Source organism: Biomphalaria glabrata, chromosome 1, assembly GCF_947242115.1.
Source record: "Biomphalaria glabrata chromosome 1, xgBioGlab47.1, whole genome shotgun sequence".
Classification (NCBI taxonomy): Eukaryota; Metazoa; Mollusca; class Gastropoda; family Planorbidae; genus Biomphalaria; species Biomphalaria glabrata.
The window spans coordinates 58287566-58304598 of record NC_074711.1 but is presented as its reverse complement, the minus strand read 5'-3'; the positions used below and the strand labels follow the sequence as shown (position 1 = coordinate 58304598).

Sequence of the window (17033 nt, the reverse complement as noted above, 5' to 3'; positions counted from 1 at the left end):
TCAAATCTCGATGAAAACTGGGATTTTGAACTTCTTGATTTTTTTAGGGCACCCTGAGTCCAGCCAACTCTAATGGGTACCTGACTTTAGTTAAGGAAAGTAAAAAAGGTTGGTCGTTGTGCTGGCCACATGACACCCTGCTCTTTAACCGTTCGACAAAGAAACAGATGGCCATAACATCATCTGCCCTATAGACCGCATGGTCTGAAAGGAGAAATTAACTTTTTTGGGGGGGACATAACCAGCATAAAGAAAGATGTAGGCCTACCATTAATATTTGTACTCAATAGTAACAATGTTATTATAGGCTATGTATAAATTATTTTTTCTTACTGAGCGCATACTTTGCCTTTGATATTCTTATCAGTAATCAAAATGTTATTTGGTGCAGTTATCAGCACTTCAAACCTAGGCAGCACTGTTAAAAAGTAAAAGAAATGAATTTAGACAAACATATTAAAACTTAAAAGACTATTTGTGCTTTATTAATGAAATTTCTTTTCTTACAAAATATTACCAATCTTTTCATTTCCAAATCAACTCATGTACATTACCATATTCTTTGACTTCAAATTCTTGAACAGTTGCTCGCTGTCTGACTTCATCCTCATCATCTAAATATACTTCAATTTTCCATGGCCCTAGTTTGGCTTCTTCTATGAGCTGAAACTCAAAACTGCCAATGCCTGCATAGCAATATTTTAAAAATTGTAGAGGCCTAATTATTGGCACATATTACAGATGAAGAAATGATAATTGAAAGACATTTAAAACATCAGCTTTAAATTAAAAAATTCTCAGCAAGTTTAGTGTACAAACATAAGTGTAGGCAAATAGAAAAAATTAGCTCAGTATTAGATAGATCTATACCTACTTTACTACTAAATCAAGTAGGCTCTATTACAAAAAAAAACAATTTTTCAAATTGCAAACCTTTTTGCTCAACATCCAAGAATTGCTTTACTCGAACATCATTCGGATCCAAGACATAAATACTTTTTATCTGTCAGAAAATCATAAAATGTAATAACTTTATTAATAAGCTATGTATTCTATGTCAACATGTATTTAAGAGCCAGAGTTGTAGGAGAAACATGGAATAAAAAAAAGGAAATAGGTTACTTGTGTATTATGTATATTCTGAATTTTAAGAAGATGAAGGTATTTCATTTGATTTTACAAAGTTTTCTTTCATTTTCAATGTTCAGAATCAGAAAGCCAAACTAGCAGCAAATACTCTAATTTATTCATAGTCCACATAATAGTCACTCGTAATAGTTGGCTACTCGTATATCGTAGTGGTGAGTGACACAGTGACAGTTTCAATCAGTGAAACCCCTTTGCCTTTAAGTTTAAAAGACAACTGAAGCAGTTTCATTCATCATTGGGTAAGAAGTAGACATCTAGATTTATATACATCTAGATTACATACTATAATTGGTATAATATATTATAGATCTATAATTGCAAAGACCTAGAGATCTAGATCTAGTCATCTACTTCTAGGATTTAGATCTATTCTAGATCTACAATAGTAGTATTTATCTTTAGGATGAAAGTAGCATACATTTATTAGTTTTATCAAAACAATGAGCGTTAATCCTGCCACATTAAAAAAAAAAAAAAACTAAACTATTTCCCCATCTGCTAAGAAAGATTCAAGATCTACCAAATTTTGATAAGATACATCTGTCACAGATGAACAGTATCCGCAACAAAAAGGTATTAATTACGATGGGCTGGTATATACATGCCTCAATTAATTAAATTGGCTTCTTAAAAAATTTTAATGGAGCAATGATTGCTAGAAAACGCTCTCAAGACGTGCAACACAAGTGATATAAAGACACTATCAAGAGCTTCCTCAAAGAATGTGAAATTATCAGCCACGTATGGGAAACGGGCAGGGGCGGCCTTAGCAGTGCGAGGGCCCCTGGGCGAGCGTCATGTGCAGGGCCTTTAGCCGTAGGCCTACCGGTAAACTCATCACGCTAACGGGCTCATCCGTCTCATAAGCTGTAACAATAACCATACAGTATGTCCGCCTTTAAGCTGTGGGCCTTATTTTTACTACAAAACATTAAGTAGCTACCTTACGTAAGTACATTATATACTGTATTGTAATTGTAATTACCAGAAGCAAATGAAAAAGGAAAACACTCGCACACTACTCATATTAAGTCTCCTCTCTCACTTGAAGCCAATTGGACGTTCTATAAGAACAAAGTGGGCTATAAGAGCTACAGTGGTCCATACACTTTCGCAGCTGATTGGAAAAACACCTCAATACGTCATCGCCAAATTTTCTGGAAGTTGATTGGCCGAACTACCTGTACAAGCACATCAACTGTTTCATTACAGGCTAGGTTACAGTACCAAAAAAGGAATCCTTCTCATACACCCTCAACCTTTTTTTTCCCCATTACAGACTAAATTAACAGTAAATTTAATGTATGCGTACCTTTTTATACTGTTATGCGACATAATAGTGCTGTATGACACTTTTAAAAATTACTGAACATTTAATGAGTTTTTAAAAGGAACAGCATGTAAAAGTTATTAATGAAATGGGAAATGGTTATCTAGAGGTTGCATTTGGGGATGTCCTATGATACTGTTTATATCCGAAACTATCACGTAAGGCTATGTGAAATTAAATACCACGAAAATCTGACCTTCGCGTGCGGTCTTATCAATAGTGAAAGTCAAGAAAACACTGCATTTTTATTATAATTTACATTTTTAAGAAAATCTTTTTTAATCTGAATTTTATGTTACTATAAATGTTAAAAATGACTCTTTCATGTACAACTTTCATAATTCAAAGAGTAGTTCAAACTTGATCACTACGCAGTTTCCTAATAAAATCCGTTTGGACGTCGATGTTTAAATACGAAATATAGCCTACGGTTCGGCTTGGTTGCTTCCACCTACGTGTTTTTATTGTGAACTGTTAAACGATGATAGCCTCGTAGAATCGACAGGTCATTAGATACTGTCTTTACCGAAACTGAACAGTATTTCGAAACCAAAAATGACAACTGATTTGGTTTTCGAAGATGACAATAAGTCTCCGATCGCTGGGCCCACCTCAGGCGCGGGGCCAGGGGCGGTAGCCCCACTTGCCACCCCCTAAGTCCGCTACTGCGGAAACGCTAGCTCTCGGTCGCTTCTCGTGGCTCAAAGCCGTGAACGTCTATATTTTTTTAGATAGGCTAGAGTTCACCGTGGACAAAGAAGCCAGATCGGAAGGTCTGGAAGGGGAACTAGAGTTCACCGTGGACAAAGAAGCCAGATCGGAAGGTCTGGAAGGGGAACTAGAGTTCACCGTGGACAAAGAAGCCAGATCGGAAGGTCTGGAAGGGGAACTAGAGTTCACCGTGGACAAAGAAGCCAGATCGGAAGGTCTGGAAGGGGAACTAGAGTTCACCGTGGACAAAGAAGCCAGATCGGAAGGTCTGGAAGGGGAACTAGAGTTCACCGTGGACAAAGAAGCCAGATCGGAAGGTCTGGAAGGGGAACTAGAGTTCAGCCATCAGCAAAGAATGCAGATCACTGAAAAGCTGATTATCAAAGCGGGAAACTCTGCAACAGACCCAACCTTCTCAATCCTTGGGTGCGGCTGGCTTTTCAAAACAAATACAAGATTCCACAGACTTAGGCCTAGACTATGTAAGGGTCATATCCCGCCCGCGGTCTTGAAAGCACGTACAAGGATCACCGCACATAGAAGTATATGTAATCCAAAAATAAAGGCGTCTATCAATTAAATACACAGACAAAGATATGAGAATATAATTCAACTCTTACATTTTCTGTTCTTGGTTTGAGATTCCTCATCAAAGTAAAGACACGGAACATCACTGTGGAAATAAATGTTCACTTAGTTAATAAAGTAAAAAAAAAAAAAAAAAAGTTCCCCTTTCAGACCGTGCGATCTATAGGGCAGATGATGTAAAGGTCATCTGTTTCTGTGGACCATGGTTATCGAAGGTGTCATGTATTCAGAGGCGTCCAAAGATCCCGTAATTAAAAAATCCCACTCTTTACTAGGATTTGAACCTAGTGCTTTACTGCTCAGTCACCGCGCACCATTCACCCAGTAGGGTTTAAAGTAATATCATGGAAAAGCTCAACAGGAACATGTCTGTAATGTCAAGAAAAGCAAGTCCGTGTGTGAACCTGATAAGGCTCTAAGCAGAGGTATGGGGCCCTTTGTAATGAATATAAGACCAATTTTTCTTTTTCTCTTTCTCCGAAATGATGGAAAAACTTTTTTTTTGGGGGGGGGGGGGGGGGGGCAAACAATTTCGGTCCCTAAACTATAGCTTATGTTGCCTATAGGTCCAGCACTAAATAGATTTTAAGATAATATGTCTATAAGATAATATGCCTATAAGATAATATGCCTATAAGATATGCTGTCTGTATAAATACAAATGAGACAACTTTAACGTGTCTCATTTTTGCATCTGTCGAACTTAATTGAAGGAGAAGCATTTTAAACTCGTGGAGAGGTAATATTAGAGTGTTGACTAATACTTATTACAGTGACATCTAGAGGTAGAGGTTGGATCTTGTTGCAGCGTCAGTAAGGGCACTCACCCCGCCCACTCCAATGTCTTTGTGAAATTCTGTCTTAAAGGAAGAAACAGGTTCACACAACAAAACTAACATTGCATTGTTATACTTTTGTTAAACTTGTAAAAAAAAAAACAATCGTGAGCGTCTGTGTGATGTTCTTACCTTTCTGACCTGGCTTGTACATGGGTTTGTCAGTCTGAATAAAAGTGATCAGTTTGCTGCCATGAACAGTGACTTTTGTTGAGTTGTGAAGTTCACTAACTGCCCCGGGTTCTGTGGATTGTGTGGTCACCTCGAGCCTGTATTCCCCTTGTGGTGGAGCTTGGAAATTTGTGCATTTTTGTTCGCCTATTTAGATAAAAAAAGATGTAATAATGTTTACAATGTTTACTTTTCACAAGAAGAAGGGGGGGGGGAAGTATATATAATGTAAAAAAAAAGAAATTAAAGTTCCCCTGTCTGTGTGTGTGTGTTTGGCCAAAGGTTAACAAGCACGAAGACTAAACGCCTTTACTTTCACAAATTAAAGTCAGTTACCCATTAGAGTTGGGTGACTCAGGATCGCCCTAGAAATCTCGAAATTCAAAGCAGTCTACACCAAGATTCGAACCCAGGAGCCCAGGTTTGGAAGACAAGCACTCAGCTACCGCGCCCCCAATAAAGTGTACTGGACATTGTTTATCTGGGTTTTTTTTTTTTTCATGTTTCTCAGAGTTTCTGATATTCTTTCAGAATGGAAGATCATCAAATCCTAACCCAAACCCCGCGCAGGACGAAGGCGGATTGCAGCGGCCAGGATTTGAGCTTCAGATCGTCGAGACGACAGTCCAGAGCGCGTACCACAACCACAAGAACAGTTTATAAAATCTCTTCTAGTCTTTTGTATTTATTTCTTACGTTTCTCTTTAGGTTTTTATTCTATGGCCATTACAAAATGAACTGTTGTGGTCTTATCATGGGTCTTAGACATAGCACTTTTAGTAAACCCTAAGATGTCGTGTTTTTTTTTCGTTTCTTATTGTTTAATTTAAATAGGCCTATATTAATTAATTTATTTTATCGATTTTGTTGGCCTGGTAATAATGCCAGCATTAATCATAGAAAAAAATATTGTTATATGGACAAAATAGCGATGCGAATTTATACTAGAGAATGGGTTACTGAAAATAAAATATTTATGTAACATATTTTAAGCATGCAGGTAGTTTCAGAAATGTCAATGCTGTATTCTGTGCATTTGAGTCCTAAACAAAATATACTACCGAAGATAGGTTAGACGACGGAAAGAGAAACCAAACCGACCACCTGCAGACAATTTGTACGTCTGCGATTGATAAGGCAAAATATGTAGGTCGCAACATAGCCTCGTGATATACTGTACTCTTTAGATATCTCGACAACAAACCTTATTATGTAGTAATTACATAGAAAACATCAATGGTTTCTGTTGACGATGTATCCCACTTTTAATGTTCTTAATAGAAAACTATATTTGAAATAATTTGTGATCACAATTTTATATACAATGGTGAGTTTAACATGCTTTTGAAGGGAAAAAATAAATACTTGAGACGCACCCCTAGAGTAGCTATCTTCAATTTGAACAGGCGTGTCTTGTACATTTCTTAAACTTATGAAATCTATTGTCACTTTGATGTCGTTGTAAGCTGTCAGACAAAACTCTGTTTTACTTCCAGCGTAAATAGCTTTAGGCAATGTTAATAGAAAGTTGCTGTAAATAAATAATAAAAAAGTAATGTATACATATTCATGAAATATATAAAAAATTCATGGTTTCATATCAACATATTTTTTTTTCGTATTTTATGGCTACATTTTGATTTTGTAGCCTATGATTTTGATGAGTGTGTGTTCCATGATCTGACTAGTGAACTACTGTAAACCATGAAAGGAGCCAAAACAAAAACAAACATAGAAAACCATCAGATAGTAGATCTAACACTGATACTACTTATTTTGCCATCTGCGTAATTTAGCTATCTATGACATATGCAAGTTAGAGGGGGGGGGGTGGAGTTTTCTCATGGAAAAGCTGCACAACATGAAAAGAGTCTATCAAAACTTGGTTTATTAAAGAGAAGGGAATGAGAGATAGTTTATAAGCTGATGAAGTTAGCCAACATGCTGTGGGTTGAGAAGGCAGCTTGACATAAATGCGTCTTTATTTTGCTTTGTTGCACCATTAAGCTTTGGCCGGAAATGTTCGTTAGCTTTGGCTGGCTACCCATTGAGGGGAAGGAAAGCTATGAATCCAAACCTCTGCTGCGGCTAGGCCCAATTAAGCGAAAGGTTTTGCGAGTCAACCCTGTGCAAATCTCAGGAGCTGGTGACCCAATGCAGCTTTCAGTACTCAGTGCTACACCCTGGCGGAACCCGTGACGCCGCTGATCCCAAACTGTACTAGCTACCGTTACTTTGGACACATCAGCTGCGTGGAGAGAAGGGGGAACTGCTATGTTTGGCGACATCGTTCCGACCATAGCTTTTGCTATGAGATGGATCATTTGTTTCACCACTGAAGGAGGCCAACAATATTTCTTTTGTGTGGCCAGCTACGTCCTGTATACTAGAAAGATCTGTCCTTTTTTTTTTTCAAACCTACGATCTATAGAGCAGATGATGCTGAGGGCATCTGCTTTTTTAAACCTTATGAAACAAAAACCAACGCTTTCCTTGAGACACAAGACACAATCTCGAAAGACCTCATCAGAAGCCATGATGTCATGGAGCAGGCTAAGCTACTTAGCCTTATTAACTTAAGCCTGTTCTGGTGGTTCAAGATATGAAGAAGTTTAAAACTTTATTCGGAATTGTACCAAATATAGAACGATCCTCTTCAGTGTATCATTTTGGATTAATTTATATACAAGGGCGGACTGGCTACATATCCGATGGACAGGTACCCAAAAATGGGCCGGTGGGGGGTCGTCGATTGGTCCATTTTGAATGGCAGTGAGTCCAGAAGAATGTGGCGTGGGTTATGAAACATGGGGTCCCGGGTTCGAATCTCGGCGAAGACTGGAATTTTGAATTTTTGGAATTTTAGGGCGCCCAACTTTAATGGGTACCCGACTTAAGTTGCGGAAAGTAAATGTGGTTGGTTGTTGTGCTGGCCACATGACACCCTGCTCGTTAACCGTGGTCTTAACATCATCTGCCCTATAGATCGAAATAAATTGATATTTAGTCTGCAGCCATGAAAGAAGGAATTGACCTATATGTGAATGTTTCGTCAGATCTGCAGTGACGTCAACTTTTGGAAAGAATGTTGTTTTTTTCTTTACATTCCAGTTTGAGTTTTAATTTAATTTATTTATTATTTTCCTATATGCATATAAGCTTATAAGCTATATAAGCTATTTGGGTATATATATATATATATATATATATATATATATATATATATATATATATATATATATATATATACCCAAATGTTTTTGTGTCATGTTGCTTTTCAGCGTTTTAACGTACAAAAACTTCTTTCACAAGTTCCTTGCGCACGTGACAATGCCTTATTATCACGAGGTTTTGCTGCAGATGTTGAATCTTTAGTGTCAAACTAGCGAGGAACAGATCAGTAATTTCTTAGCAGAGGATCCCATCCATGTGTGCATTGAATCTCTCAATTTCTCCATTACGTTTCTTTGTCCATCGATTCTCGGCTCAAGTGTTTAAGATTACAAAAGTGATTTGTGATTTAGCTACGCAGCTCGGAAGACTATATGGGCATTCGGACCAAAATTCGGGGGTTGAGCGTTAAAGCGCTTGGTGTAATGAGGCCAGCACAACGACCAACCACCTTTACCCAACTTGTATCAGGTATCCATTAGAGCTGGGTGGAAGAAGGGGCGCCCTGAAAGTCACGAAATTCAATATCCCAGTCTTATCCTGATTCTAACCCAGGACCCCAAGTGCTTAAAAAAAAACATTGAGTCTATATTTCCATAGCTTTGATCGACGAAAACATAATGAGGTAGACCAATATGAGCTTATGACATCTATGCAGCATTTTTTGTTAAGCAATAAGGCCTATAGCTTACTTCCTAAAGGAGTCTTATAGCTATTGCATGAGTGGATGTTTACCGTACTCATGTACAATCATACCATCCTCTACGACCTAGTTTAATATCGCACGATTCACATCAACTGTTCGTCTTGGGTATGTTGGGGATGTCACTGGGACGGAAACAGACAAGAGGCCGGAACTGGTTTCTCTTGTCTGCTTTTTTTATAGTCTTATTACAATGGATTTCTTTCTCACTATCTCTCTATCTCCCTCCCTTTCTCCCTCTGGTATCTACGTCGCCTACTTTCTTCCAATGAGAACTCTTTGCATACTCGTCTTTCACATCTCTCCAGAGGCGTCGTGAGCAAAACGTTCGCCTGGGGCAAGATTATTTATTGGCGCCCCCCCCCTCCATTTCCATGGACATCACATAGAAATATAGGTTGCGTGTGGCGCCCCCCCCCCTGAGGATGGCGCCCGGGACATCGTGCCCCCACCTCACTACGCCTCTGCATTTCTCCCTTTCTTAAAATCACTAAAATCTTCCTTCAAACTTTCTCTATTCTCTTCTCTCTTTCACTTTATTCTATTAATTCAATTGTGTTCAGAATTAACAATGTAATTAAGCAATGTAAGCTCAAGGCGCTTGAAAATTGAACGGACGTGAAGCAGATATAGAGTGTACATTGATATAAGGAAGTTTAAACTAGTAGATTGAAATGTTCTTAGGTGTTGTTATAAATGTGGTTTGTCTAAGAGCAATGAAAAGCGAGTTCCAAAGCTTTGGTTCTTGTACAGAAAAGGCTCTCGGGTCTAAGTTTCGAGGAAAAACGCGGTACATCTAGACTGGAAGAGATGACTCCATGGATCGCACGAATATTTCTGGGAAATATGATAGGCCTACGTTCTGTTCCGTAAGATGTAGCGACATCCAATAAACAGCAGAATCGCATTTATTTGGCTTCTATTAAAAATCCGCGCAACGCCCTTTTGAATTCGATGTTTCTTGGAGACTTTGTAATAGTAAAGATGGTAGAGTATGACTACAAGCATGGGCGTAGCCAGGTTTTTTTTTCGGGGGGTGGGGGTGGGGTTTTGGGAGGGGATTTTTTTCTCCCCCCCCCCCGAAAAAAACTATATATATATATATATATATATATATATATATGTTTGGATGTATGAATGTGTGTGTGTATAATTAATCTCTATTACATTCTGACCCTTCATTCTTTTGGAAGACGTTTATTGTGCCCTTGAATAGGTTTTTCCTGGAGTTAGTGAAAAAATTGTAGAGTACTCGCCCTTTCCAGCAAGGGGTCTTAGCGCTCCCCCAGCGCGGGCCAAGCACTATTTCTGGTATTAAAAGCCAACTATATGCATATTCTGAGGTACCTAGAAAGCATTATTTTGCTTTTAAAAAGTTTTATTTCAAAAACCTAATGTGCTATTCTTACTGACTTAGACCCTACCGCGCCGTTCGGCGCATTTGCTGGCAAGCTGTTTCCACAAAAATCTGTCACTGGCAATGTCTGAACCCTCTTCCCACCTGCTCTGAGGACCTTTATGAAAGTGTGGCGCCAAGTTGTACTAGGATGTCATCGCAACTCTTATTATGCGTAATTCATTTTGTCGGAGAACATGTCCTGCAAACCTCATGCGACGCTCTGTCACACAACCTTACTAAGGGGTCGTCTCCCACTTCGGCAAAGGATTTCCTTGATTTAGACCCGATCTCTAGAACTGACTCCTAAAATCCGTCTTATCCACATTTAGTGCTTTTCAATTTCGGTAGATGACAATTCATTGCACTTCATTAATGGAGCCCAGCCACTGGTAGACATGTGTAACTTCTCTTGGCTACAATCTTGGAATTAGGTGACTATTTTGCTTTAGATGTTATATTGAAAAGGGACGTATTATTGTCAAAATCATCTATTCGGGGTTTTAAACTAAAATATATCTAGAGTTTTTTTTTTTTTTTTTTATTCAAAACCACATTTAGCTACGGTCATAGAATGTGGTGACTGTAGTTTGCTTTAGAAATAATATTGAAGAGAGAGGCTTTCAACCTTAAAACGCACTGTAGGGGGACTTTAAACTCAAAACTATCTTGAGGGGTTTTAAACTTTTAAAAAAGCCATCTGAAGGAGAGGGGTTGAAACTCAAACCCCCCCCCCCCCCCCATTGGATTGGCATTGGCTTGGCTACGCTCAAAGAATTTTAGTGTGTAATTTGCTTTTTTTTTATATTGAAGAGGTATTTTTAGCTTCAAACCCAGCTGAAGAGGGGTTTAAACTCAAAACCCCTTTGGCTACGCTCATACAATTTTGAGTGTGTAATTTGCTTTTTTATATTGAAGAGGGGTTTATCGTAAATTTTGGAGAGGGGTTTAAAATCAAAATCTTCCTTAGATGTGCTCTTGGAATTTGGGGACTGTCTTTTTTTTTTTTTTTTGTTTTAAGAAGAGTGGGATTTAAAAGCTAAACCCCTGGTAGGTTTAAGACCCCTTGGTATGGGTTTTCAAACTCAAAACCCCCTGGTAGAGAGTTTTAAACTTAAAACCCCCTGGTAGGGTGTTTTAAACTCAAAACCCCTGGTAGAGGGTTTCAAACTCAAAGCCCCTCAAAACCCCCTGGTAGGGGTTTCAAACTCAAAGCCCCTTGGTAGGGGGTTTTAAACTCAAAACCCCCTTGGCTGTGCTAGGGCAAGTGATGGTTTAGTATTAAAATTTCACCTAAAATAAACAAAATTAAAGCAAAAGATCAGTCACTAAACTCCAACCCCCCCCCCCCGGGAGGGGGATTTCATTTAGGGGGGGGGGTTGAACCCCAAAACACCCCCCCCCTGGCTACGCCCATGACTACAAGTATTTTACTTTATTAACCTTTACGCTCAGTTTGATTGTATTCAGCTTTATGTACCTGGTAGCAGATAATGAGCCAAGGTGGCGTGTGTGTGTGTGTAACTAAAAACAATTTTTGTATTGTTTAGATGACTGCACGCCTTTTTTTTTTAAACTATTTTTTTACTGTAGCAATTTTCGATCAATACTTTGCCCAAATAAAGAGGGCTTTTTTCTCATCCTCTTTCTTTCCTTTTCTGTTTCTCCCTCTCTCTCTCTCTTTATCTCTGTTTGTTTCTTTTTCTTTCCTTGTTCTCCCTCAGTCTAACTATTTCTCTCAATTCCTCGCCTTTAATTTCTTGTATTTTCTCTCCATCCTTCTCTCTCATTCGCTCTCTCTGTTAGTAGAGACCTGTTTAAGGATTCAGCACACTAAGTCTATTTCTAAGTGTCTGTCTGAGTTTCTATACACTTAAAACACTTAAACACTTAAAGACACAAAACAAATGTGTATGGTTTTCATTGTGTTTCATGGCCAAGAACTGTCTGGTCAATGCGTGCATTTAGTTGTTTAACTCAACATGTATACTAAATAGGTGTGTCAAATGCCATTGAATACATTTATTTACAAATAGCTTATGTATAAAGATTGCAGACTTACACAATTAATAAACTCAGGTAACGTCCTTCAACGTTCCTAGTATCAAACATAATACCTATAACATTTTTCGTAATATAAACTATTACTATTACTATTCTATAGTCTAAATCAGTGATGGCCAAAATGCGGCCCGCAACCAGATCGGGCCCGCGACGCAGTACAGACGAAACGTCGGCACAAAATGTAGAAATCCCCCTTCCAAACAAAAAAAAATATCTTTACCTACGTTTGGGCCCTCACTTTTTCCTAATGGAGTGGTATCATGGTCTTTAACCTTTGTGAGTTTATGAAATGGGACTCTGAATGTAGAATCTACCAGGAAAAGTGAACGAATCTTTACTTTTTTGCTGAACATGATAATAAGCCAACATATTTATTTTATAAAGAAAGTGTGACTGTCATAGGCGCCCGCAGGATTGTTTTGCAGGGGGGTGCAAATTGCCACCTATGGCTCAAAGACGTAGGTTTAACTTTTTTTTTATTACAGAGAATATTAAAGAAAAGAAATGCTATTTTAAGTTCACTGTAAATGTTTCATGAAATAAACAAAACGAGCATGTGAACCAAGCTATCAGTTGATTTATGTTGCTGCCAGTGCTCCGTGGATACAAATCAACGTTTTGATTCAGATAGCTCTTCTATCATAAACCGGTGGACGTGTTTCACCTGCTATTTTATCGAGCGCTAACACTGACCGCAACTCCGCAAGACGTATAAACATTTACCAAGATGACTGCACTCTTCACTTTTGTTCAAAGAAATGTTCACATTTATCACATCGAAAGACAGCTGGCAAGGATTTTTCCTATAAGGCAAACATTTTTTAATCATATTTTAGGCCTTTATTAAATATAATGATAACTATAATTATGCGCAAATGAAAACAAATCGTCACGACTAACATGCTATAGAATATTGAATTGCAAGCCTATAATAAAGCGCACATGGTCGGACATGAACTACATTTTACCCTATTCTAGTTTATTACAACAATAGCTTATCTTATTAACTTTATTTCAGTGGAAACCCAGCTTGTTAAGTTGCTTCCTAGCGCCTGTCTTTGGCAAGAACTATTCTTTGTGTCTCTAATGTGTGCCCCTCGAGAGAGAGAGAGCTTTCCAGCTGTGACCTAAATATTTTGCACATTCAGGGCAAGCATAACCATTGTCCCCAGGTGGTCAATTTAGATTTAGAGTTATGGACTGGTAAGAAAATGGATCAGTGTGTAAAATTCTTCCGAGGTGGTGGATTTTATTTCGGGGGTTGGAGTGGGGTCGTTATGCCGTTTGTAACACACACTCAGCCATAAACTCAATCCTAAACTGAGTCAAAAGCTCAATCATAAACTCATTTATAAACTGAGTCTCAAGTTTATAGTTTATTCTGAGCATCCAGTCAGAGAAATTCCATTCATTATATATTGTGGAATGTCACCATGTTGTTGTAGTGATGAAAATCCCACAAAATAATCATTCAGCTTTAACCCTTAAAATGCGTGTGGTACTTTAGCCTTTAAACATCAGAATCGTAATTCCATTTTGTATGCACTCATTGTAAAACAGCTCAGCACTTAAAGGGTTAAGAAAACATAGCTTACTAACATGTACACCAGATACACCAAAAAGCTTGCCAAAACAAAAAAATAAAAAAAAGTCTACACATTGAAATAATAAAAAAAAAAAAGTCTACATATTGAAATAATAATAAAAAAAAGTCTACACATTGAAATAATAAAAAAAAAAAAAGTCTACACATTGAAATAATAATAAAAAAAAAAGTCTACATATTGAAATAATAATAAAAAAAAGTCTACATATTGAAATAATAAAAAAAAAAAGTCTACATATTGAAATAATAAAAAAAAAGTCTACAAATTGAAATAATAAAAAAAAAAGTCTACAAATTGAAATAATAAAAAAAAGTCTACAAATTGAAATAATAAAAAAAAAGTCTACAAATTGAAATAATAAAAAAAAGTCCACAAATTGAAATAATAAAAAAAAAGTCTACAAATTGAAATAATAAAAAAAAAGATCACATTATTTAGCACTGAAGGATCAAGTTTTGAAGCCCTTCCATTTGTAGCTTTTTTTTTAGTTGACAACATTTAGATTCAATTTAGTGTCCTTGACATTGATAACCTATAGACCACAAGGTTTGAAAGGGGAACTTTACTTACTATGACATTGTTAAAATTAGCGGGAAAATCTCTAAAACATATTACAAATTTGTTATCTGTTGTTAAGCTACTGATGCTTTATCCAAAACGTGTATTTATTTTATTTATTTTTTGTTTTTGTTTTTAATTTTAAAAAAACAACGTAAAGTTATATTTTTTTAATTTTTAAAGTAATGAGTTCTATACGTAATGTAAGGGTAAAAAGGTGTGTGTTTATAATGTAATGTATGTTTAAAATAATGTGTGTTTGACGTAATGTGTGTTGAACGCAATGTCTTTTTAACGCAATGTGTGGGTAAACTGTGTGTTTAACATAATTAGTAAGTATTTTTAACGTACTGTCGTGCGCGCATGAAGTTTTCTTTGCATTTAATATTGGTGTTTTAGCGTATAGGAAGTAGTTTCTTTTAGTGCGTTTGTTGTCTAGAATATTGTGTGTGTGTGTGTTTACGTCATCCTTAGTTCCCGCAAGAGAGAGAGCTTCTTTTGTGAGCTAGGTAGCTGGTTGTTTGTTTCCCCCTTGTAAGGGTACGGTGTTAGGCTTTGGGCTATGGGAAAGTGTGTCGTCTTTCCGCCCTTGGAGTTGTGTAGTAACTATCGGTGTTGAGGTGAAGGGAGTTGAGGTTCTGTTGGGCGCCGAGATGGAGTGTGAGCGTGAAGGTGTGTTACGGAAACTTGTTGGTGTGATACTAGACTAATTATTAATCAAATGCTAACTTCAATGATATTGATGTATATGTAAATATGTTTGAAAATTACAATTAAGTATAATTAAATATTGTTCCTGTTCACAACTGTTGTTATTCACTAACTGTTCAGTTGAATAACTGTTATTCAATGTTTGTATTTTATATGCTATTACCTTTAGGTTCTTGTGTTACTCTGTTCAGGCTGGGGATACGGGACCATAATATCATACCCTACCTAAGCGACAAAAACCCACCTGACAGGTACTACGTATTGTAATGAATGTTTATCGCAATGTGTTGGTATTACGTAGAGTAATGCATGATTAATGTGTAGATAAAGTAATTTATGTTAAACGTAATTTCTGGATAGAGTAATGTGTTGGTAGCCTCATGACGCTTATACAAAATCCTTTAATTGATATTTTTAGCGGCCCCCGAAAGGGGAAAAGAAGCTATTAGTTTTGTGTGAAATGTTTCATAAAAATACACCACTCTTACAACTATTCACTATTAATAGTAACAAACACTGGAGGCTCTTTAATAGAGGAGATGACTATTTACCATATTTTTAACACATTTATGCAAACGGATTTTTATTTTTCGTAAAAAAAAATAATTCTTGTATTGCTAAGTTAAGTACGTTCTGTCATAATAACTATTACATTTACACGAAAAAAAAATGGTTACTATTTTTTAAAAGAGAAAAAATCTATTTAGTATGCATATAAATTATACATAATTTAAAACAACAATTAATAAGTAGTAATTTTTCATATTATTGCGTGAACTGCAATATCACACGGCAGCAGTAGAACACATATCTAAACGAAAATTTTAAATTTTTACAAAATGTTGTTTTTTTTTTTTTTTTGATGAATTAGAGATTGACCATTTACAAAGCAATTAGATTCAATTAGATATTCATTATAAGACATCATATTGACAGGTTCACATTCACTTTCACCTATCCTTTGGTTTTCTGGACCGCTGGGGCACAACATAAGATCTGTAAACCTTCTTTCTCCATTCTTCTATGTCATTTGTATTTGATCGAATTTAATTCTGATGTTATTTCTGAAAGTATTGATACCTGCTTTTTTACCTGTATGGGTGGACCACTTCGGGGGCCGATTTTGAGTTTGTGTTTCCACACAAACTGTCTTAGTAACCTTGTCTATAAATATGTTTAATTAAATCTCATTCATTCAAAGCCAAAATATAAAACTGATAGATTCTTTTCCTTAATCCAAAATGCGTAAGGATCATGAAATAAAAAGCGTTTGTTTTTTTTTTTTTTGGGGGGGGGGGTCATCATCGACTCACAGTCCACTAGACTAGGCCTACATGTGTACGTCTATCTGACCAGATTGTTAAAAGCTGTCGGACACACAGTGTATTTACTTTTGGGGCAGGGATAGTGTGGATGTAAAGGTTCTTTTTCTAAAGTTGTTTATCCCAATGCTCTGAAATCAATAATAGGCAGACTATAATTTATATGCTTAGCATTATCTTTCTAAGATTTAAACTATTAATGGGTGTACTTAATTTTCCTGCAATTAATAAATTATTTCCGGTAAACGTATTGATTAGAACCACTAAATACAACTACCACGTGACTCGGAAGAAATTTGGAACAGTCCCATTCATGAAATTTCAGAGAAGCTTTACTCTGGCTTTTGGCGAATATGTTGAGCGAAATTCCAAATGCTGCTTCATTCAAGTGCAGATATAGGCTTCATAACTTCCGCAACGATCATTAGCAATCTCCAATATGACAAAATAATTGTTAATTGCATCTTTTTTTCAAGTAGCTTGAAAATTCATTGGTGGAACCTGGACAAGGATCTCCGAAACGGCTCCCAGCAATTTGACAGTTTATGTACCTGTATATCTTTCAACACTTTGGGAAAAGAATTACTAGCTAACTGGCCAGGCATGGAAAAACTTGACCGCTTTGTTATAAGCACAAAGGACCCTGATTCGTTGATAGTGATAGTGTAAATAACACTGTTTGTAAAGGTGGAGAATGGGGGGGGGGGACCAAGTTA

At 36.9% G+C, this 17033-nt stretch overlaps 1 protein-coding gene across 5 annotated transcripts in view; it reads right to left on the bottom strand.

Moving 5' to 3' along the window:
* LOC106066722 (alpha-1-inhibitor 3-like) overlaps nucleotides 1–17033 on the bottom strand; it is a 47850-nt gene that overhangs the window by 29808 nt on the left and 1009 nt on the right. For all 5 annotated transcript variants that reach the window (XM_056004373.1, XM_056004379.1, XM_056004398.1 and 2 more), the window contains exons 2-7: nucleotides 6162–6316; nucleotides 4747–4932; nucleotides 3811–3863; nucleotides 934–1003; nucleotides 555–686; nucleotides 334–418 (exon numbers count right to left, since the gene is read on the bottom strand). In XM_056004373.1, coding sequence (XP_055860348.1) covers nucleotides 334–418; nucleotides 555–686; nucleotides 934–1003; nucleotides 3811–3863; nucleotides 4747–4932; nucleotides 6162–6316 — 681 coding nt within the window. The remainder of the gene's footprint in view (nucleotides 1–333; nucleotides 419–554; nucleotides 687–933; nucleotides 1004–3810; nucleotides 3864–4746; nucleotides 4933–6161; nucleotides 6317–17033) is intronic.